At 50.1% G+C, this 24,028-nt stretch overlaps 1 protein-coding gene across 3 annotated transcripts in view; it reads right to left on the bottom strand.

Moving 5' to 3' along the window:
• SLCO3A1 (solute carrier organic anion transporter family member 3A1) overlaps window positions 1–24,028 on the bottom strand; it is a 316,836-nt gene that overhangs the window by 52,367 nt on the left and 240,441 nt on the right. For 2 of the 3 annotated variants that reach the window (XM_029237384.1, XM_029237383.1), the window contains exons 3-4: window positions 17,652–17,750; window positions 8,371–8,634 (exon numbers count right to left, since the gene is read on the bottom strand). In XM_029237384.1, coding sequence (XP_029093217.1) covers window positions 8,371–8,634; window positions 17,652–17,750 — 363 coding nt within the window. The remainder of the gene's footprint in view (window positions 1–8,370; window positions 8,635–17,651; window positions 17,751–24,028) is intronic. The other variant, XM_029237386.1, reaches the window with a different exon arrangement.

Here is a 24,028-nt window from a genome sequence, read left to right as displayed (position 1 = left end):
CTGGCATCAGCAGTGTGAAGTCAGAAACATGATCCCCACATGATTTCAGAGGTGGAGGAAGGAGCTTGGGAAGCAGCAGGCTCTTATTCAGACCCCAATATTGCATCTTCCCATGTTGGCCGCAGACAGAAAATGACTAAGGAAATCAAGAGTCTTTCGTAAGCGAGCGGCCACTTTTATAACTTCATGCCAGCCCCTAGAACCTTCTCTGGGAGCAGGGCGCCCCACCTCAGCGGTGGCCGGGCTCACTGCGTCTGACATTCACAAAAATGCTAACGATGGGAAAATTCATCCCTGGGAAGTCTGGAAAGGGAAACAGCAGTGTCCAGAAAAGAAACGGTGAAGCCAAGCACCCAAGCTGACGTACGTGCCCATCTCTAAACCTAGGCTTCCTAATGCTACTTCCGGAAGTGCTGGGTTTACAGCAGGTCTTCTCAGAGCCTTCAATATGCTAACGTCAACCTCCAAGAGTCATGTCACAGACTGTCCCAAGCTTATTTCATCAGCGGGTCACCTCCCCCATTTTATCTTCTATGCAACTGCCAGAGAAATTAGCCCCTGGTGGAGACCCCTCAAGGGACCCCCACCAGCTCTGACATTTGTTTTCTCCTGGAAGCTCACTTAGAATCTTCTGGGGAGCTTTAAAGACACCCAGAGGCCTGGGTCACCTCTCCCCCATCCCCCTTGCCCACCACAGACTCAGAGAATCATAATTCGTAGGGATGCGTGTTTCAAGAAAGCCCACATGCAGTGCTGACTCAAATCCCTAGTTGGGAAACAATGGCTCATAAAATAAAGTCCAGTCTCATTAGAAGGGCAATGAGAAGGCCCTCAATAATTCATTCATAATTTTACCAAAGACTTACTGCGCAGCTTTGGATACCAGGAACTCTGCTGGATGTGGAAGCTGAGACCAGCCTGCCTTCTATCATGACCTTCCCTAAAACCTCTTCCCAAAACCAGATGTCTCTCTTCCATGCACATCTCAGGCATCCCAGCCCGGAAGCCTTTGCCCTCCCCTCCATCCACGGGAATCCTGCTCGTCCTTCAAGATCAGGCTGAAATGCTGCATCTTTCACGCACCTGTCTTCAAATCCTCCCTCTGTGGTCCTCACTATATCCCTTTGAACCTCCCATAATCCTCACCACCTTCTATCCTGTATCATAGCAACACATCATAAGTGCCAGAAGAGTGAGCATGAATAAGAGAGTCCTGGGATCCCATAAGTCTGAGAAATATAAACTAAAGCAAAGCCAGACAGCTTTCCTTAGAGCTGGCCTTCTCAGAGCCTTTAACACAAACATATTCTATGACTCTCCAAGAGCGTCACAGTATACATATGGTTTCCCAACTTATTTGGCCATGTAACCACTACTCCTGGTTATTTCTGTTGATCTGTTTTTCTCTGAGCATCTCAGAGGACTCACGTTCCAAGGAACTCCCATTGGGAAATGCTGTCTTCTAGTTTTTTCCCTCCTTCCTTCCTTCCTTCCTCCCTTCCTTCCTCCCTCCCTTTTTTCCTCCCTCCCTCCCTTCCTTCCAAAACCACAAGGAGCATCCACAGTGTGCCAGGCAGCATCGTGCTAGGTGCCCTCACCTATGTTCATCTCAGGCGCTTTGCTGAAATAACTTGAGATGGGGAGTCGTGACTGAGGCACAGATATAACCCCCAGCGCATCCTCCATCGACACTGATACGAACACGATGAAACCACTGACCAGTCTGGACCCTGGGGACCTGTAAAAATGACACCTGTGACGTGGCAGCCTCTGAACCACAGCTTGGCATAGAATTCCAAGTGGTTGGGAAGGCAGATGGTTTCCTTGGCCACAGAATCAAGAAAGAAGACTTTAACAGGAAACCCACACGAGGGGAAAGCACAGTTCTGAAGATGAATCGCACGATAAAAAACACTCAGCCGTTTGGCCTGCAGAACAAGGACTCTCAGATCACCAGGCCGCTCACAATAACACTGTGCTGAAAGGCAACAGGCCCTTACTTAAGAAAGATGTAGCAGAAACCGACTGCTGGCTGGCAGACGATGGAGGTGGCCTGGCAGAGATGCGGAAGCCGGAGGCACGAGCTGGGTCCCACGGCCAGGCCGACGCACGTGGGGCCCCCGCGGGAACAGTGGGTGGCACAGAGGTGGGGGGCGAGTATGCACCCTGCCCAAGCAGCAAGACGCCCGCTAGGAAGATGGGCAAGTAAAGACACGCACCCAAAGGCACAGTGCAGGTCAGCCTGAGCCACTGGGCTGGCAGACCCTCTGATTTGGTGGCTGAAGCACCAGGAGCAGATCTTCCTTCCCACACAGGTAAGTCACCTGGGAGCCAGCCGTGACACTCAACACAGGTGGAGCTCCTGCTAAGCCAGTGTCTGCGGGTGGGTCAAACACAGGTCAGAACTCTGGGAGGGGGCTGTGTGTGAGGACGGCTTTAGGGAAAGCAGCAAACCGTGCTGGGCTGGGCAGCGCCTGTCCAACGATCCATGCATCCCCCCATTTATCAGATGTGTACTGAGCACCGGCCATGTACAAGGGCATGCGCAAAGCCGGATGTGGTCCCTGACCTCATGGAGCTTATGGAGGGAGTGATCACTCCTACAGAGGTCACATTCTGACCATGACACAGAGAGCAACATGCCGTGGAGGGGGTGCCATCAGGAGGTCAGGGAAATGTCCTTGGGGAAATGATGTGTGAGCTGACGTCTGAAGATGGGATCAGAATTCCAGGGGTGGGAACAGCAAATGCCAAGTCCATTGAGCCTGGGGAATATGAAGGACTAAAAAGAGGCCAGCAAGGTGAGACTGGTATGGTGGGAACAGGGCGGCAGGTGTGAGAAGAGGCTGGAGGGGCAGAATCTCACTGGGCTGGTGGCCACGTGAAGGGCTCGGCCTCTATCTATCAGGATCAGACATATTCTGAACACATCCCAGTGTGGATGACAGCCTGGAGGGGTAGGGCAGACTGGGGTACAGGACAGACCATGAGCGGGAGGGAGAGATATTTAGGTGCTAAAGTCAGCAGAACCGGGTGATGGATGGCATTAGGGGTGTGGGTGGGGAGAGGCGTGGGGAAGGTACCAGCCCAGGCAGATTTCATTTCCCCTAGAAATGAAGGTCCTCTAGAGTCGGGCTCTGCATTTCCTCTTTTGAAGAGGGAGAAAGTGGACATTAAGAGTGGAAGTTTCTCCAACACAGTAAAGGCTTTTGTTCCATCCACCCCAGACCGATCCCTTTTTCCTTCTCGGTTGGTTCATTAATAGTTGAGTGGATCTTTGTGGGAAACAGAGGAACAGAGGAAAGAGTTCGGGTTTGGGAGTCTCAGACCCAAGTCTGGTCCCAGCTGCATCCTTCACAGCTGCGGGAACCTGGGTGCACGGTTTAATCCCCCAGAGCTCCGTGTCCCCATGGGTGGCATGGAGATTGGTAACGACACGCACGTTATCAGCCGTACTGTGGGGGTCAAGTGGGAGGTCTGTGCAAGTGCTTTGGAAGTCATCAGCTGTACTCCATATTTTGGGCGCGGTTTTTAAGATTCTGAGCCTGAAGGCCCACCCCCACCTTGCCAGCTCAGCCATCACCCGCTGTCACCTGGTGCTACTATCTTTTCTGGGACAGGAAGAGGCCACTTGGCAGTCAGCATGAAGGGCGCAGAGACAAGAGCGCTCAGCTTTTGACTTCTCTGCTCACTCAGTGATCAAAGGTGGGCTCTCCCCCTTCAGGTTTTAAGCTGCTGGTACAGTGACACTCATCCCCGCTGGGAAGTCCATCAGAGGGTCAGGAAACGCCAATGCTTGCAGGAAGCTGTCCTTCCCTCCCTTTTTAGCTGGACCCTTGCCTAGAAGACTCATCGTTTTAGGACACGTCTGCAGCCACAGTCGCAGTTTTAGTACCCGCTGTTGAAAAGTCACTTAGCACCTTGCTGACGCCACTTTTTCTTTAAGAGAGTTTGTTTATTGCCCGAAGGTGCAGCACAACGTCGTGGTTAAGAAGACAGACACTGAGGCCCTCCACGGTTCAAATGCCTTTCCTTTCCATCTGTAGGCCTCAATTTCCTGGTCTGTAAAATGGCACCAACGTCTCATGGGGTTGGGGGGGGGATTAAATATGATGGTGCAGGAAAAACAAACGTTAGCTGCTATTACGTGTGTATGTGCGTACGTGTGCGCACTGGCAAGAAAGTGTTCATTTGTTTACCCATTCATTCACTCAATCCATATTACCTACACGCCAGGCACTAAGCTAGGCAGTGGGAACAAAAAAGATGAATGAGAGCTTCGTGTCCTTGGAGAAGCCACAAGCTTTGGGAAGGTGCAGGCAAACAGATGGGCCACTGTGTAGTGGGGGTTACCCCAAGTGCTTTGCGGGGCCTTTGAGGGCAACAGAGGAATGCAGCTAATCTAGTACTGAGCAGACAGGGGCATGAGCACAGAGGGGCTATAGGGAAGGGCTTCTTGGGAAGGTAGGGACCGAGACCAGCCCAGAAGTGGATCAAGGGAGGTAGGACGTTCCAGGCAGAAACAGCAGCAAAGAGAAGAGTGCGTGAGGTGTTCTGAAAACTGTACAGAACGTGATGGGGAAGTTGGACATACCCGTGGCTGCAGGAACCCGTGGCTGCAGAAAGGGCCCGGGTCCTAACCATCAAGGCCCCTCCAGGGCAAGTGACGCTGGAGCCAATTTCCAAATAAAACACACAACGGTGGATGTGAGAATAAACACACTAGCTGATTATAATACTGTCCATTTGTGTGTTAACCGTCCCCTGAATTCTTTCCTCCCAGCAGATCTAGACTTTTATAAACCATTCTGCAAACTCTGAGCATCCGGATTCAACGAGACCACGCTACGTGCAGTCCCGGCCCCCAGGGGCTCACTGTGCAGGAAAGGGGAGGCGTGGACACAGCAGTAAACACAAGAGGAGGGAGGTGGTGGTGGTGGTGGGGGGTTCCTGAAAGATGAATCAGCAAAATGCTCTGAAGAACAAGAAGAGGGAGGAGGGGCTTTAGAGTCAGGGAGGAAAGGAAAAGTTCTTTGGTGGCACAGCTGAGATGTAAAAATGTGTCTTGGATTTGCAGGCTCCCACCTGGGGGAGATGCTGGAGTTTCACAAGCCCAAGCATTTGTTCCCCTGCTGCCTGCTTTGTGAAATGGATATGTGACAGTCACCGCAAGACGGGGACGTCTGGGCTGTGCAACAAGTAACAGTTTCTCTACACAGTTCTGGAACAAGATTCTGAGCTTTCCATCTCTCACCTTCTTATAACAATTGCAAAACCCAACTGGTGGTCGACTTTGTTGGAAATAGACCTTCAAAGCCTGCTCTGGGGGGAGAGGGCTCTGGTAAGTGATCACAGGCCTGAAGTCCTCTGTCACCGAATGGGAGCTCTATGTCGTCACCTATAAAGGGTAATAAGTCCTAATATTGACCTTATGCAGCTGCTGTAAAGTTACACCAGACACCACACTGTAAAACCAAGAGGAGCTGAACGACACGATCAAGGTTGTATGACTGGGAAGTGGCTCAGCTGGATTTGAACCCAGGTGAGCAGCCCCACGGCTCTCCCAGGAGCAGAAGAGGCTGTGTGTCTTGGTCCCAGAGGGAAGGAAGGTGGAGTGGCTGCTCTTGGGCCAACGGCAGTTCATCTCAGGGGCCTGTGCTATCTGTAGAGCTTGGCAGGGCACACAGATTGATGGCTAGAAAAGAAACCCGTTTGCAAGCTCAAATGAAACGGATGAGAAATTGCAACATGTAGAGCAATGTTAATTCCTCCGATATGTGTAACGATGCTTAGCTTATCTGTACCCGTAAATGTGTTGCAGGCTGTATGCAGACCAGCGGGGCTTCCGAGGCTGCAAATCAGGTGAAGAATTTGGGAGCGCCTGGCAGCATCACGTGCTGCTTTTGGTGGAAATGTCCACGTGGCAGAAACATTTTGTCTCACGTGGAAAAAGTGAAGGATATAAACCACCGTGGCTCCCTCTCCGTGTGTTGGCATGTGTAAAATTTATTAGCATAATAGCTCGCTCCACTGTACCCTGGCTCCTGGGGATTCTTCTAGACATGCTGCCTTCCTTTCCTGCTTGGACATCCTTTAGGTCCATTAATGGACCTGATGCCTCTGGGAATTGCTAATTCTAAATTAAAAATCATTAACTATCCAAGTGGAGCCCATGTACACACAGGCCATAACTTGTGATGGCTCTGATCTAGTGAGCCTCAGACCCATCTACCCAACTGTGTACTTGTCAGCTCAGACACAGCAAGTTCAGCACTCATCTTGTCACTGGTTCGACTTTGCCCACTGCGTGCCTCCCCTGCTACTATACTTGCTCCAGAATCTAAGCTGCCTTGGTGACCGCTGTGTCCCCAGAGCCTGGCGGGATCTCAGTAAATGCTGACTGAATTAACAAATGGGTTAACCAGTAATTGAATCAGAGCCCGAGAATTCTGAAACCATGGCATCCCTCAAGACTCAGCTCAGCTCTGCACTGGACCCAAGAGGTGGGCTTTCGCTGCCTGTTGACTGTATTTCCATAACCTATGGTGCTGCCCGGTACTGCAGTTCTCATCACATTAGGCCACCTTTCTGACTTGCTGGCCTGTCGCTACATTGGACAGCGAGTTCTCTGATGGCACAATTGTATCATTTTCACCTGTGTCTCCCCAGAGATGAAAGATGAGTGATTACAGGTATAGCTCTTACCATCAGAGGCTTAGGAAAGCAGGGCCATCATCCTGGGAAGAGGACAAATCTGGAAAGGCTGCCACCACCCAGGTCCAAGGTGCCCTCTGCAAGGCCCGCTCTCAAGCCAGCCCCATCTATTGCCGTGGATCTGGTCCCTGGGACACTGTGTGGCCAGCTGTGCTATCAGAGGGTCAGCAGGCATCACCCTCCAGCCACCTGGGGGCTCCTGAAGGGGGCCCATTTGGGGAGCCTATTTTAAGAAGCACATACTCCTGAGGGTCCAGACCAGGGCAACCTCAGAGGACACAAAGCACGGGGCCTTCTCATCTAACAGAGCACTCTCACCCTTAGAGATCATCTACAATTCCACATGACGACTTTGGTAGAAGCCATCCCGGAACATGGAGTCAAACATGACATTAGGTTCTTAAACTAGTCTCTTCTGGGAATTAGCACAAGTTCTTTGAATTCCTCGCTGGCTAACAGGTGGTATTAACTGACAATCTTCCAAGGGAATTCTCACGACCACGGTGTCACCGAGGAACGGTGTTACAACTTTATACTTGTGGAGAGAAGCGCGGAGAAGTTAATGATCGCAGAGCCGGTGAAGGGCAGAGCGGGGATCTGAGTGCAAGGTCACCCGAGGTTCTCTCCGTGGTTCTCAAGCATCTCCACAGAAAGTGCACCTCATTAGACAGAGCTCAGTAAAGAGACTCTCATCGAATCTCTAAAGCGAGCACTGCTAGCCTGAGGCGGCAGCTGCGGAAAGCGGGCCTGGCTGTGTGCCCGGTTCCTGCAGAGGTAACGGTCCACCTGTTTCCCACCCCAGCCTCCCTGAGAAGTAACACCTCAGCCTTGCTCCTGCCCACTTCCAAAATCCAGCAAGTCCTTCAGGGGACCCAGCAGGAAGAGGTCCTTGAATTAGGGGGCACCGTGCATACCTCTCAGTGGGGAGGGGGCCAGGATAGACCCCGAGCAGCTTTGAGGCTGTCTGGCCGTCATCCTCACCTCTTAAGAGACTGTGGCAAATGTGGAAATAACCAGGGGCTGTTGACGGGGTTCCCCATCCTCATTCTGCATCGCTGTTCGTGTCTCGCCATTTCGTCAGAAAAGATGCACTTGTTTCCTCTAAAAATGACGATGAGCGCTCTGCTGCATTCTAAAGTGCGACTCTGCTCTCAAGACTGAGTTAACCTTTCTTTCCAGAGGAACACAGCTCTCATCTCTAATGGAGGGGATGGAAGGACAGAGTGAATCTAAGGAAATGCTCTTTGGATGTGGCTTTTCCAGAACGCCTGCATCAGGCAAAGGGAGCCAACTTCAAAGTCTTACACTGCTTCAATGCGCTTGTAAGTGGCCTGAAAGAGTTCAAAGGAGGGCCATGAAACGTCCAGCTCCCTCCTTTCCTCGCTCCCTTTCTTCCTTCTACGCACATTTATGTGTATCGTACATCAGGTGCTATGTCAGCCACTGGGCTCTCGGCCTGGGGGGGGGGGGTGGTTCGTCTGCTGCCCCTTCGCTAAATGGTAGTAACTTTGTGTTTGCTTTATGAAGTGCATTTACTTCTCAGGGATCAGTTAAGCACAGGGCCAGGGAAGGCAAATCACGCAAAACCAGTGTGATTCTATTTCAGGTCCCCCAGCATCCGGTCCTGAGTGCCACCTGCCAATGAGGCGTCCTTACCTCTCAGCTGCTGGAAGCAGGAGGCACTGCTGTCCGGCTCCAGGGGGTGCCTCAGGACCCCGTTGCTGGGCTTGGGTCTCTCGTACTCTCTTTCGGGGAGCATGGCCTGTTCGCTCTCCAGGGCGGAGTCTGAGTGCGGGGGCAGAGACTGTGGAAACCCAAACATCCAGACGGAAGAAAAGAAGAGTAAGGCACCGCAGAGCAGAAACCCACCCCACCAGGCTCCGATCCAGCGGGGGTCGTCCGGGGTGATGTCCAGGTTACCTGCAATCGGAAAGAGCACGGTTAGCGGGAGGGGACCTGGCGGGGCCTGGCATTTGGTGGAGGTTTGCAATCAGTTCTACAGGTAGGCCGAGGGCTCTGGAAACGGCCTGGGGCGGGGAAGACTGGCCCATGGGCAAAGCAGCCTAGGGCTTCACAGCCGTGCTTCTGGTTTTCCTCAAGCTGAAGGCTGATGGCTTTCCCTCCTTCATCTTCTTGTCTACCCTGTGCTTGCATCGGTCTAAACAAAAACAGTCACCCTCTGAATTTAGGCTGGAATTGACTGTCTTGGCAGAGCTGCGAAGGTCTGCTAACAAACACACAGGGAAACAGAAACGTTTATTGCTCAAGGGTATAGTTTTCCATGTATATTCACTCGCACCCCCTACGAAGCAGCTAACCTGAGATCCCGTTCCACACCCCACCCCCGTCTTAAATCAGTTCACAGATCACACGGGGCGGCGCAGAATGGAAATCAAGAGCCAGGATGCCTGGACTGAAATCCTGCCCACTTCTCGCTGTGCGACCTCAGGCCAGCAATTTTGAACTCTTCATGCCTCGGCTGACTGATGTGTATAACCCTGATGTTATGATGGTACTTACCCTTATCGAGTTGGGAAGATCAAATGAGCACCACCAGACACAAAGTGTTCAGGATAAGTGCTCAAGCACTTAAATGATGTTAGCTTAATATTTATGCTGACGGTCGTGTTTCCAAGCTGCTAGCGGATGGGTTAATTCAAACCTTGGTTGTGGCCTGTGGTCTGGGGGGCCAGTCCTCTTTTAGAAAGCTCTGCAGCCAAGGTCCATGCTTTAAGGCAACATGCATGTGGTTTGGCTCTCTTGTCTGTGACTACTTTGATCTGCCAGCTGAAGTCAAGAAGATGTAAGCTACCGCTTACCCCTTGGGAGATGTTTTTCCCTCTCTCTACAACTGCCTTTCGGAGCAGGGCGCTCCTGCATGAGCTGCTTAGAGATGTCTCTTTGATGATGATTCCATATACCTGGAGCATGGAAGGAAATTCTTGGAGGTCTGGACCACAGCATATGAGCTAAGAACTAATAGGGCTGTAGGCCTGGACCAGATAGATGGATGGGCTTGGCAAGAGAAATGACCACAGTCATTAGATGAGCACTCCCCCATTTGTAAAGTGCTCTCCCTGAAGACTCTTCAGCTAACAGTAATGAAAACACCAGCCGTCATTGACTGAGGGCTCACTCTGCGCAAGGCACCACGCGGAGTGCATTCTTAACCGTTCCAATCAACCCTCCCCGCAACTCTACGAAGTAGGGCCTTTTACTGTCCCTATTTCATATAGATGGAGAAATCGAGGCTTAGAAAGGCCGGGTGCCTTGTCTACATCCACAGAGCTGAAGACTGGAACACAGGCATCCAGTCGCCAAAGGCTACACTCCTTCCCTCTTGACCGGCAGGTCTTTGTTTTGGGCTCCCTGGAGGGCCCTCAGTGGATAATTCCTGTGCTTTGTGCCATGGGTAAGACCACCAGCTCTCCTGACAGTTGGCAAGTTGGCCTTTGCGACATCGGTAGTCTCTGTCCCGGAGACCCTGACATGAGCCCAGCAGCAATAACCAGGGCACCTGAACGGGCCAGTTGCCTTTGTGCGGCTTCATGCCAGAGAGGAGTGTATACTCTATAGAGTGTATACTCTAGTGGGCCTGGGGTTGAATCCCAGCGTTGTTACTTACAAGCATGTGATGCCGGGCAGGTTACTCACCCTCCCTGACCCTTAGTTTCAGCATCTGTGAAATATAGATGATAGTCATGGACAGTGGTTTCCAGGATGAGAGGTAATGAAAAAGCGTCACCTGACACAGGGTCGGCTCTTATCTATGGGAGCTCTTAATGTTTCACTTTTAGGGATATATTTATATAAATGGGAGTTTTAAGGTACAGACTTTTTTTAAAAGGAGTATGGCATGGGAAAACACAGGGTGATCTGGAAAGCATCTTTATGCAAACAAGAGAAGAGGAAAGGAAGTCACACCACCTTGGGTAGCTAAGCAAGACTGTTTGCACCAATCGCTTACTGGGTTTTTTTTTGACATCTTTATTGGAGGATAATTGCTTTACAATGGTGTGTTAGTTTCTGCTTTATAATAAAGTGAATCAGTTATACATATACATACGTTCCCATATCTCTTCGCTTACTGTTTTTCCTCACCTACTGCCAAGCAATGAACGAAAACAAAAGACGGGAAAGGGGAGCTACAGTATTTCCCTCCTTTGTCTTTGGGCCCCATAAATCCGGCAGATGTGAGCCAGTGGGGAGAGAGAAATCCTGGCAGTTGTTTGGCAGAACAAAATCAGTAGCACATAGAAAGTCATATTTTAGATAGGAAGTCAGCGACTGTTCTATGTGTGAGAAAACATCCCCGCGAGAGGGGCTGCGCTGCGGGAGGTGGATGTTTATGTGAATTTGGCAACTCGCTCCCTGTAGGCCTGTGCCTGTGGGTGGAAAGCCGACACGCACTCGCGATCCCTAAGACAGGGGAGGGTACCCGATCTGTGTCAGCCTCAGAGCACACCTGCCGCTGGGGAAGGGGCGGGGGACGGGTCTGGAGGGAGATGCGCGGAGGGCAGGGATCTGCAGAGCCAGGAAAATCACCGTTGACTATTCTGGGAAGTATAGATTTTTTTCCTCTCCATTTCAATTATCCAGAGGATGGTGGCAGGGAGAGAAATAACAGGCTAAGAAGAAACCACTCAGCTTTGGAGCGTGCTGCCCTCAGGACTGGTCAGCCTCGTGAGTGGAGCTTCAGCCCAATTTTGGTGGCTCTTGGGAAGACGACGAATGCTTGACACCAGCCTGAGAAATGTCTTTTCTGAGGCACTTCTTTTCTCTACCCATCTCTACAATGAATAGTATTTTCAGGAGGCATCTTGGCCATTTAAGAGGAATATCCACCCCCACCCCCCACCCCCTGCCTGGCAACTGTCATCGCTCAGCAGATATTGTTCTAGCATTACCTACGCTGAAGGGGAGTTCTCTACGTGGCCTGGCAAAGCATGTCTGCTAGACATTACCCGTGTCTGCATTTGGGTCTCCTCCTCTGAGAACGAGGAGGGTTTCACCTCCCTTACTGTGGAGTTAGGTGTGGCCACGCACCACAGAATTTTGCCAATGAAACGCGAGAGAGGAGACACATGTCTCTTCCGTGTGGAGAAGTGTATGAGCTGGTGCATGATTCCCCCTGCTCTTTTTTCCTGCCTGATCATGAAGCATGCGGAATTCTCCCTAAGATGATGCCTGAGAAGCTACAATGAACAAAATGTGCCTGCTGACCTGCATCAGGTATATAACACAAGCAGGAAATAAACCTTTAGTATTTCCAAGTCACTGACATGTTGGGGGTGTTTGTTACTGCGGCATAACTCAGCCTACCCTGACTAGTACGAAAGGCTTAGGAAATAAAAAAATCATACCCTTTGGGCTTCCCTGCTGGCGCAGTGGTTGAGAGTCCGCCTGCCGGTGCAGGGGACACAAGTTTGTGCCCTGGTCCAGGAAGATCCCACATGCCGCGGAGCGGCTGGGCCCGTGAGCCATGGCCGCTAAGCCTGCGTGTCCGGAGCCTGTGCTCCGCAACGGGAGAGGCCACAACAGTGAGAGGCCCGCGTACCGCAAAAAAATAAAAATAAAAATCATACCCTTTAAGAAAAGTGGTCCCAGGCAGGCTTAGAATAGCAATGGTATTCTTTTAGGTCCAGGTAGGGGACCAGGCATGAAAATCTCTCTACTTCTCTTTCTATCTGGTTCTAGTTAGTGTCTTGATCTTAAAAAATGACTGCAGTTTCAGCCTTTTGGCGAAGGCTGCTGTCAGGAAGATGCCCAGAACACAACTGAAGAGCACCAATCTGTCTCATTTACTTAGAATGCATCAAATTGCCAATGAAGCTAGAACCGTGGATAAGGAAAGATGTTGAGAAGGACAGGGTGGAGACAGTAACTTGGGCTGTGGGAACAGTCCAGCAAAGGCCTGGCATCCTCAGGGGACTCTGTGAGTGTCCTGGGTAAGCTCCCTCCAGTCACTTGCCTGCCCCTTGGTCATTCCAGGCACTGAGGAAAAATGCTGGGAAGGGAGCAGAGGGGAGCAGGGAGAGCCACCCCCTGGGTCACCACGAGGTCGGCACAGGGTGGGTCTACCTTTGCATATGTGTCTGTAGGCTTGTTAAGATTTCTGCTTTATAAAAGCTATTGTTCTGACTCTTGCATTCTTGGAATCCAACATTTAGAGGGCTTCATAGTTTCCTTGGGTGAGTTGAGCAAGCTTTGACAGCTGTTCGTTCCCTCTGTTGAAGGTCATATAAACATACGGCCTTCGTTGAGATTGCCCTCCATTTCCAAGGACCACTACCATTGTTGGTTCAAACAAAAGAAATCCCCAGGAACGGGGTTAAACCAGTTTAAAACTAACCAACCAAGCCACCCATGAGGATACCCAAGACTGCGAGAAGAAGAGATCAAAGCAAATTGGGAACACTGACTAAGTCCGGATACCCAAGGCTGCGAGAAGAAGAGATCAAAGCAAACTGGGAACACTGACTAAGTCCCAGGCCATACTGATGCGTAAGCGATACTATGGCTCTCTGCGCAGTTTTGCTTCGTTTTCCTCAGTCCATTTACCTATTTTTCTAACCTACTTCGTAAAACTTTTGCTATGAGACTCAAGAAGTCCAAGAGTATCGTTAAGTTCCAGACCTAATTAGAAACTGGAGACAGGGAGGGGGTGGGGATGGAGGACAGCGTGGATGGTTCAGAATCCCAGCCACTGGACTAATTATTCCAACGTGAAGGAATCTGGCGGCGGCAGCCAGCCCCAGGGTGGCAGAGCTGGATGCTCTCTGCTTGTCGACCTTTTCTGTGAAGCCAATGGATGGACGTATCTTGTTGCAGCTGCAAACGCTGTGCAGCTGTAGCAGAGCGGGCTGGTGTGCCTTAGGGCCAGTCTGTACAGAAGTGTTGGCAGTCAGGGCATCTCAGCAAGGCCTCTGTCCATGGAAGGGGGCAGGCTTCTGGCTAAACTCCTGGAGAGGTTTCAGGGAAGTGAGCTGCCCAGTTGGGGTCAGATAGGCCTGGGCTGTGCAGTGAGTTAACCTCTCTGTTCCTCATTACACCTAATTTTACTGTGTGTTTACTATTCCCCAGGCACTGTATTAACTGCTTTGTATGATTAACATGATCGTGTCATCCACACATAGACCCATGAGGAGAAATGGCCCCAGGATCACACAGCTCGTTAGGGGTGTGGTCGGGATGTGAACGGAGGTCTGGTCTGATGTTTGAACTCAGAACTCATAATCACTGCAGGAGGACGCATCATCTGTGAGGTTCCCAAGAGGCATTCTATGTGTTTAAAAAGGGGTCAATTCACGGCTGCCATTGTCATCAATTTGTTAACCCCACACTGCGAAGCTTGGTCAGTCCAGTGCTCAGGGGTCTACTCTGCTACCAGGCCCTTCTTCTTCCTACGTCCTGCTCTTGACTGGTCTCAGCTTTACAAAGATGTTCTAGAAAAGAAATTCTGCAGGCACCATCATTCCTTCCCCAGGCTATCAGAGGAGGCATCTATCCTCCCTAGGAAGAGGGGCCGAAGGAGCCACAGGGGGCTCAGACACGGATGAAAGGCAGCAGCAGCAGAATCCCTGTGTCTGAGCGCCGCCAGGGCAGCCCTCCTGGGGAGCTGCCCGTGGGGTCTTGCAGCCCCGTAGCTGGCCTGTCCCTACAACCAACCACCTCCCCTGCAGCCCCAGCTTCACTGACACACAGATTCCAACCAGACTCCCTCACCGGTCTCTGCCTTTCCGCCCTGTTCCCTCAGCCGCTGCTAGGCTGCCTGGTGAAAGGCACATGCCCTCCTCCAACTACCCCATAACAAGGGCCTCCCAGGGACCTGCCTTGCCCACCTCGCACAATTCCCAGGCCACTGCTTTTCCCAGTCCCCCGCCCAACTCTCAGCTGGAATTTCAGAAACATATGGCTGTGTGCGTGGCCCCTGTACGTTCATGCTTCAGGGCACATTCCCATAGGCTGGACAGCCCGAAAGAGGGGCTCTGTCTTAGTCGGTGAGGAAAAGACAGGGAAGGGTCATCCTGAAAGAACTGAGAACCGACTCCTCGAAATACAGCCCCAATCCACTCACAGACAGAATGACAAGTCTCAGTCACAAGATTAGAAAACTGCTGGCAACTATGGAATTCTGTGACTGGCTCCTGAATAGAATAAATTATATTTTTCTGCCCTCTGCTGGTGAAGGGTGGCACCAGCCCTCCGGGGGCCTTCAGAAGGGATGCAAACAAAGAGGGTGACTCACAACACATCCTTCAGTCCTTCGAGACTCGTCAGATAGGAAGTCCGCTATTAACTCATTTTGGGGAAAGGCGGCCATCAGCAGGGTGCCCAGACGGAACGGAAACGCGCCCATCTGTCTCAGGTATGGGAGGCTTCAAACTGCCAATGAGTCTAGAACCGTAGATGACGCTCCCCTGGGCCTTGAAAGGTGAGGACAGATGTGGAGCAGAATGGCTGGGGACGGCACTCCAGACTGAGCGGATGGCCTGAGCAAGGGAATGGCATACAGAGGGGGCTGCGAGTGGATGGGCTAAGCCCCCTCCAGCCACCCGTCTCCCTCTTGGCCATTCTAGTCACTGAGAAAAAGATGCTATTTAATTCCCAAGAGGAATCTTGGCGAGGGGTGTCTCCACATGCTTGCTCCGAGACCTGGGTTTTATACAGATACACCCCTTGCATTGGGTACATCCCTTTACCTCTCTAGGCATCAGTTTTCTTATCTACATAATGCAAGAGTTGGAAGAGAACGATGTCTGAGGTTCTTTCCGGCTCAGGGATTCTGGTACTCCACAAGCTTTGATTCAAGGGGGCCCTGCTAATACACTGAGGGCAGGATAGGCTGCCTGGACACTTGCCTTCTCCCCGCAGGCAGCCTTCCCCATGCACTGGGAGGGTGCCCCCTTTCCTCCCCTCCTTTGCTACTCCTGTCCTGTACTGCCTTTGGTGCAGTGGCGGAAGCCGGCTTTCTGTCCGTAGAAGCAAGATGGCAGCTGACCGTCCCCATGGGTTGTTTCTCTGACCAGGCCACGAGTCATCCCACCCGCTAGGAATAGGGTTCAAAGGGCCAACCAAGGGCTACAAAACAGCGGCATTCAATCACCTCCTGAACAGACCCAGCACTTTAAAACGAACAAACAAATAAGGCTGCATTTGATTTTTCTCCCCCGTTTGGAAATCTGTAACATCATTAGCTACAAGTAAATATATCACTGGGATTAATGGAGTGAATCACAAAGTGACTTGATTGGATTTAAAACCAGATGATGTCTTTGGGGTGAATTAGTAAATTTAGCCCTGTCAAGAGATGATGAATTGAACACCAGGGGACTGAGAGTCCTTATTGATCCTGGGAATGGATCGGGATGAGACAGAGAAGCTGGAAAGGCTTCCTGCACTGTTTTCAGAGAGAAAGGAAACATGGCTTCTCAACTCGCTAAGCTGCACAGGAACACGGCGTCCTCTTTCGGGCACGCAGTTGAGTCGTGACCGAGACGGCCTCCAACGATCCCCACCCCTGGAATTCACGTCCTTACGAAATGATCCCTTCTTCCAAGTGTACAGAAACAAGTGGCTTGCTTCTAACACAAAAAACGCAGCAGGAGCAATGAGGTGTCACTTGTGAGACTAGGTTATAAAAGGCTGCGGCTTTGTCTCAGGTGCTCTTACCCTCTCTTGGGTTGTTTGCTCCAGGGAGGCCATGCCGAGGTTAGCCCTGTACAGAGATCCATGGGAGCCAGCCTGAGAGCCCATCTGCCAAGGACTGCCAACAGCCGTGGGGTGAGTTTGGAAGTGGAGCCCCTCCAGGTGGGCTTTCAGATGATTTGATACCAGCTCAACACCTTGACTGCAGCCTCATGAGAGACCCTGAGTCAGAACCATCCAGCTAAGCTGCTCCTGGGTTCCAGACCCAGAGAAATAAACTGTGAGAAAATACCTATTGTTTAAAGTCACGAAGTTTGCGGTAATTTGTCACAAAGCAACAGATTAATACGCCAGGTGGCTTGCTGTGGTCATTGAAATGTAAGTAGAAGCAATGCGTGTCATTTCTGAACAGGAGCTGGTTTCCTGCCTCGGCGACTGGGCAGGCAGGAGTCAGATGAAACTTCTGTGAGCCTGGGTCCTGGAGGGACTACAGTAGGCAAGTCTCACCCTCCACCCCCCAAATACCACCAACCTGCACTGGATATGCAGTATGGCTGAGAAATAAACTTTGGTTGCATAAAATCACTTTGATTTGGGAATTGTCTGTTACTACTGCATAGCCTAGCACATCTCAACTAGCACGCTGTTCAATCCAGGTATGCTAGGGATGGGGGGGCCCAGAGCAGGCTGAGACATACGCTTGCTCTTCCTGCTAAGAACACAAGACATGCCGCTTAAAATGGGTTCGAGGTATGGTATATTTCCTTATAAAGCCCACCACGACAGTGTCTTACAGAAACAATTTTCAAATATTCTGTCTCCTTGACCCCATGTGTACATTTGCGCTTGAACACGTGCTCCGACTTTTAGTTTAAGAAATAGGGTCCTCATGTGGTTCATGGACCAACATTCAATGAGTATGTGTGTATGCCAGGCATTTCCACATCTGTCCCCTCATTTACCTTACAAAAGCCCTTCAAGGCAGATATAAGTTTTGTTACCTTGAGTTTACAGATGAGGAAAATTCAGATTTGAGGAGTGAAATCAACCTTAGGGGGCTATTCAGTCTCCAGGTAGACGCGAGCAGAACACATGCTTCAAGCCAGACCCTCTGTACCAAATTCATGACCCGATCTTTCCTCCAATCTCAAGGGGGCCACCAGCTAGAGAGGGGGATGCATTAGGGCTGCTGTTTAGTAGGAAGGTTTCAGAACCCAGAGGCTGGGGCTCCTTTATGATGGAGGAAGGGCTTGTGGGCGGCGCTTGGAAATTTGAGATAAATTCCTTACTTGTGTCAATGAAGACTGCATCCACATAGATTTTGGTACAGAAAGAGCCCAGGATAAATCCACAGGCTGGTCCAAACACCAGCATCGTGAACAGGATTCCTGAAAGAAGAAGACGAAAGCAAGATTAGATTAAAAGCCGAAGCCATTTATTGAGCAAAATTGCCAAAGCTCAAGAAAACTGTTTTACATTGATCAGATGAGAGGTCTCATTAGACAAATGACATTAGAGGAATGAGTCTAAAAATCCTAGAGGGGAAAGCTAGTATTTCTAAGTTTTGGAAACTCTGTTGAAGCACTGTCATGCAGGAATTCTATAGTTTCAATAGGTTGCTTTGAAATATTTGTGGGCTCCAAGTAGAGTTACTTTTAGAGGACTCCACCCCATATCATACTAAACCTATTAAAATACGTCCATGTCTATCATGAAATATTTTTTCTTCCATAAACATTTTTGGAAGGATTTTTATAATTTTGCTTTGGCGTTTATTTGGCTTTATGTAATTCAATTAATTTACGGTTGGCAAAGATTTCTCAGCACTCATTGTGCAAACTCAGGGATTCTTGTGAAGTGAGAAAAGTTGAAGCCACAAATTATTCTCAAATGTAATGAAATGTTTACAGGCATTAAATTTAGCAAACAACAAAGCTGACATAATGGTATGCCCTGAGCACATTTTATTAAACATTCTATTAATTTCAGTTTTGCAGTCCCCCCCCCGCCCCCATATTTTTGGAATTGCTCTCTGTTGTTGTAACAGCTGTTCAGACCTCAAGCTCTTCTGTAGGACTTGAGAAGGTGGTACTAGGTACGTGATTAAGTAACGTATCTGATGGATATAGTATCTGGAATTTTGCACAAACCTTTTGCTCATTCTGGAAAAGCACTGAGCCCAAACTAAAAACTCACAGGCTGTCTGTCTTTAACTAAATTTCAGCTTGAGCACTGATAACTCACAAGGCCCTGGGAATAAAAAATAAGAGTAAAGAAGTGGCTCTTTCTTAGGAAGCTGGCTGCCTGTGGGGACAATCAATACATGGGTCAATTCAACCTAAGCAGACAGCCTGGAGTGTGGGTACTAACAGGCCCATGTGGGCACATGAGGAACTAGGTAGGAAATGGATTCAACCAGAGGGAAGCTGAGCTCAGTGGAGGATAGTTCTGGTCTGTTCGCAGGGTAGACTAACTCAGCCTGAAATCTCCCAGTGACGTCATCATGGAACTGCTCAAATATTCATCCACTCAGTCAATACTTATTGAGTTCCTTCTATGTGCCAAGAAGCCTTCTCAGGGATGGGGACTCAGCATTGAAGTAAAGAGTTAACAATCCAGGCCTTCCTGGAGCTCACTGACTTGTAGAGGAAACTATAGACACCTTAACTGTTTTTTAGATACCTGGCGAAGGAGCCACGTCTTCCTCATTTACAGACAAGGACACAGAACCGCGAAGCAATCACTTAAAGATGGCTTATAAGGAACGCTGCTTAATGAAGGACAGGATGAAAAGAGGATGGCTTCTATAACAGGAATGGGGCTGAGGGCTGAATCCACCCTCAGTGGAATCCTACTCTGATATGGAGCCATCTAGAAGCTCAAGGGCCTCAAAACTGCTGCTCCTGTACCCAGCCGATGACCTCCAGTCTCACAGTTATTCCTGTTTATAGGAATCTGGAGAGCAGCAGAATCCACTTTGTTAAAACACTGGCTCCGGTTTGTCACAACTCAGGTTGAGATAACCGACCAGAGAAAATTGAGAAAGGTGGGGTGTTTTTGGAAAAGTCTAGAACGTGGTGCTCTTTCAAGTATGGGCTAGAATTAGGAGGGATTAGGCCTTAGCTGGGCAGAGTTAGGGAGCAGAGCTAGTCTTGGCTTCGGTCCTCTTTGGTAGATGGGGGAAAGCGAAGCAGGAAGTGATGCTGAGAAAGACACAGGGGCAGGGTTGTGGACAGGGGGTGTCCAAGGCAAGAGCTGTACCTCAGGTAGACTGAAGGGCTTTCTGCTTCAGGGCAAAATCATGAAGCCAGCTCTATCCTTCTGTCCAGGCTGCAGGCTGAGGGGAGCCACTGGTCAGCCGCTGGCACTCTAAAGATGCCTCAGCAAGTAAACTAACTACTCAGCCTGTCCCAAAAGAAAGGGGCACAGAGATAGAACACAATTCTCTTGCCAGGGGTGCTGCAACTACTCTTCTGACGCCCCTTCCATAGTCCTAGCCATCACTCTGACCCCCAGCAGCGCCCCCATGATAACATGCCTCCTTTCATGCAAATTAAATACCCCCCCATTCAATGTAATAATCACTGCTCCACCCCCTACAGGTTGAACAATGAAAATGATAATTAATACTGAATAGGTCAAAGGACCAAGCTTTTAGTATCACTGGAAAGAAACAACCAATGAGCTTTAAAGCTTGTGTTGGGACTTAACCACTGGTGGTGCAGTGGTTAGGAATCTGCCTGACAGTGCAGGGAACAAGGGTTCGATCTCTGGTCCGGGAAGATCCCACATGCCGCGGAGCAACTAAGCTTGTACGCCACAACTACTGAGCCCATGTGCTGCAACTACTGAAGCCCGTGTGCTCTAGGGCCCGTGCGCCACAAGTACCGAGCTCGCGTGCTGCAACTACTGAAGCTCGCGTGCCTAGAGCCCGTGCTCTGCAACAAGAGAGGCCACCGCAATGAGAAGCCCGCGCACCGCAACGAAGAGTAGCCCCCACTCGCCACAACTAGAGAAAGCCCGCGCACAGCAACGAAGACCCAACTCAGCCAAAAATAAAATTAAAAAAAAAACAAAAAACGTGCGTTGAGAGTGTTCTGTTACCCCTCCCCCACATGGGGGCAGTGGAGAGTGTGGGAGTGTGGGCCAGCCAGCATCATGGGACAGCTGGAGACTCCAGGCCCTGGGTGTCCTGCCCTTGTGCAAGTTATGACACAAAAGGAAGGGCATCCCTCAAGCTCAGCTGCCCACAAGAGCCCCACCAGGCCCAGACAGGCCAGCCATCCGTTCTGGCAGCTCGGATGGGCAGAGGCCACTGCAGAGAAGCCACGTGCCAAGGTGGTCTCTCCATCTGGTTACTTTAGGACAGGGCACGGGTCACCAAAACGCTGGATTGTGGCTTTCCATTTGAACAGGACAGAATTCTCCCCCAAAGAAACCTGGTAGGGCCCCATTCCAAAAACCAAAGAAGGATGTAGGGGGACTTCCCTGGTGGTCTAGTGGTTAGGATTCGGCGCTTTCACTGCCGTGGCCCGGGTTCAATCCCTGGTCAGGGAACTGAGATCCTGCAAGCTTCGTGGCCAAAAGAAAAGAAAAGAAAAAAAGACATAGGATGCGTATTATTTCTGTGAAGGACATTTTTTCCCCTCAGTTGAAGTGAGGGAATATTTTTAAAGCAGCTCCTCCTCGGAGAGATGCCAAGTAAACCTCTAGCAGCAATGGGTTCTCGAGTATTTTCCAAGGGACAATCCAGTAGTGGGGGTGGTGTGGGGTGGGATGGGAGGCTCATGCATCAGGAAGCACCCTTTTTCACTTCAGAAATATCTTAGGATAACAGCTCAAATCAAGCAGCATCGGTGAGCACAGCCCTGGGTCTTTAGAGGATGCTGTTCCCCTGAGAGCACACAAGGCAGGCTGTGATCTTACAGAAAGGTACTTCTGAACTTGCTTCTTCACTCTCTTTTCGATTCAGCCCACCAGGCTGTGATTTTGTTCTTGTTTAGCAAACCCCCCTCAAAACGTTCTGCCAAAATAGACAAGAAACAGATGGTCCGGCCCTAAAATCCAGAATCCTTGTGTTGAATGGTGAGTGCCTCCAGGTCCAGGAGAAAAGGTTCTTCAGCGGCCCAGTGCTGCCCCCTGCTGTCTGCCAGATTGTGTACACGGGAGGGGAGGCGAGCCCGGGACGCAGAGATCAGAGAGAGAAGGGCCCCTCCTGTGCTGCTACCGTGAGCCTGGTGCTTTACAAGCACGATCTGCTGTAATTCTTTCAATGGCCCTGACGGGGAGTCTACTGCGCCCATTTCACAGCGGAAGGAAGGAAAGGTTTAGTGCCTCACTTCCCAACAGTGAGTCAGAAAGCAGCACAGCGGGCTCTGAAGCCAGGTTTCTCTCATCCCCTTAGGGGAAAAGCATCCTTCAAGCAGGTCTGGAGAGAGTATGGGCCACTTGGGTTCAAATCCCAGCTCCACCACTTCCTAGCTCTGGGAACCTTGGGAAAGGTCTATTTAACTTCCTTGTGCCTCAGCTTTCTCATCTGTAAAATGGGAATGATATTAGGCCTATTCCACGGGACTACAGGGAGGATTTAATGACCTCGCATTTGTAAAGCTCTTAGAACAGAGTCTGGCACCCAGAAAGAGCCATGAGTGCTTGTTAAATGGATGACGCCTGTGTCTCTGATGCTGGGAGCAGGCCAAGCTCCAGAGAGGGTTCCTCGGGGGAAGCAGCCGCAATCCCAAGCATCACAAGGGTCCAGACGGACTGGCCGACCAGAGTCCAGACTCCACCCCCTTGCTCTGACTGCCCACCTGCCAAGCACATTCTGATGCTAACCTGGCTTCCCAGGGATGTGAGGACTGAACATAGGGAGAGAGAATGGCACGACCCCCATGGTGATCTAACTCCGGCATCCTGGTTTGAAGAGAGGCCTTCTGTAAATTAGGTTAGTGTAAATCTGCAGTTCCCAAACTGTGTGTCGAGGCACCCTGGGGTACCACAGTGAACTCACAGGGGTACAGCAAAATGTTTTAAGTTTTGGAGGGAAACCCAGTGATAGCTAACATCTGTCAGATGCTACTCATACAACTACTCACAACTACTCACTCTAGGTGGCTGATGGTTTCAGCACTGGATCAAGCAATGTTCCTTTCAAATACATCCTGTCTTTGTGAACTGAGTTTTCAGTACCTGCTGTGATAAAAAGCAAACGTGGTGTGGAAATCAATGCAGAACACAGGAAATGAAGGTGGTGGAGTCCAATCTGATTCCAAGGTTTGAGAATCCATGTAGTCCCCAGCAGGGACACACAACCCATTAGTAAGTAATCATACATATTTAAAAATAAAATAGAAATATCTCTTTCTTTCAATTTATGTGTGTTATTTTTTTCAAACGTGTATTAAGTAATTTGAACCTAACTGCTTGATAAACACAATTGCTGGGTAATATCCTGCAGACTCAGGGCTCTGTGAAAGATAAGACACTAAGGGTACAATGAACCCAGAAAGTTTGAGAACCTCTGGTGTAAATCTGCCACCCATGCTATACAGTCTTCCTACTTAGCACCAGCCATCTCTGGACGCAGGGGAAGGACAGATGAACTGGGTGAGGATCTTGCCCTCAAGAAGCTTGCTGTCTTATTGGAGAGACCTCCAACCATTCGCCATCATTCAAAATATATTATGGCACCTATAGGTGCCAGGCTCTGTGCAAGGAGCTGAGATACGGCTGTGGACAAAACAGACAAAATCCCTGCTTTTTTGTGGAGTTGGTATTTGGGAAGAAGAAAGGCCATAAACAAATCAACCTACCGTATGATGTCAGCACCAAAGAGGACAGTGCATGATGGAGTGGGGCTAGAGAAAGACCTCCCACTGTACCGTGTGCTGTAAAGAACACACACAGCAATGCACTACGCGCGCTATCAAGCTGGGGTGAGTGCACTCGCAGGCTAAGGGTTCCACCGTATAGGACGTTAAATAATGGTCCCCAAAGATGTCCATGTCCTAATCCCCGGAACCTGTGTCTGTTACTGTAACTGACCAAAGAGAACGAAGGCTCCAGATGGAATTAAGGTCACTAATCAATTGACTTGAAAATAAAGAGATCACGTTGATTATCCTTGTGGGCCAATGTAATCTTGAAGGACCTGTAGATGTAGAAGGAGGAGGAATACAACTCAGAGTCAGAGAAGGAGATGAGACCACAGAACCAGGGCGATGGCATCATGAGAAAGCCTTGGCTAGTCGCTGCTGGCTTTGAAGACAGAGGACAGGGCCTTGAGGCCAAGAATGTGGGTGGCTTCTAGGAGCTGGGAAAAGCAAGAAAGTGGATTCTCCCCTCCAGAAAGGATCCTCCAGAAGGAAGGCAGCCCTGCTGGCACCTGGGTTTTTAGCTCAGGGAGACCCATTATGGACTTCTGACCTCCACAATGTAAGATAATACACTTATATTCTCTTAAGCCACTAAGCTTGCGGTAACTTACTACAGCAGTGATAGGAAACCAACACAATTGTTAAGCAAATTTGAGGACAGCCTCAGATCTTACACCTGCTACATGTGAATCTCTAAGAACAGGATGTTGCATGAAGCTGCTTGTTAATTATTTGACCATGGGACATTTTTTTTGTGGGTCATTTTTCAGACCTGGCATTGACTGGGGCTC

Source organism: Monodon monoceros, unplaced genomic scaffold (genome assembly GCF_005190385.1).
Source record: "Monodon monoceros isolate NGI ecotype Baffin Bay Population unplaced genomic scaffold, NGI_Narwhal_1 Super_Scaffold_21, whole genome shotgun sequence".
Lineage (NCBI taxonomy): Eukaryota > Metazoa > Chordata > Mammalia > Artiodactyla > Monodontidae > Monodon > Monodon monoceros.
Note: the sequence above shows the minus strand (reverse complement) of the source record. Positions and strands in the feature narration are given on the sequence as shown.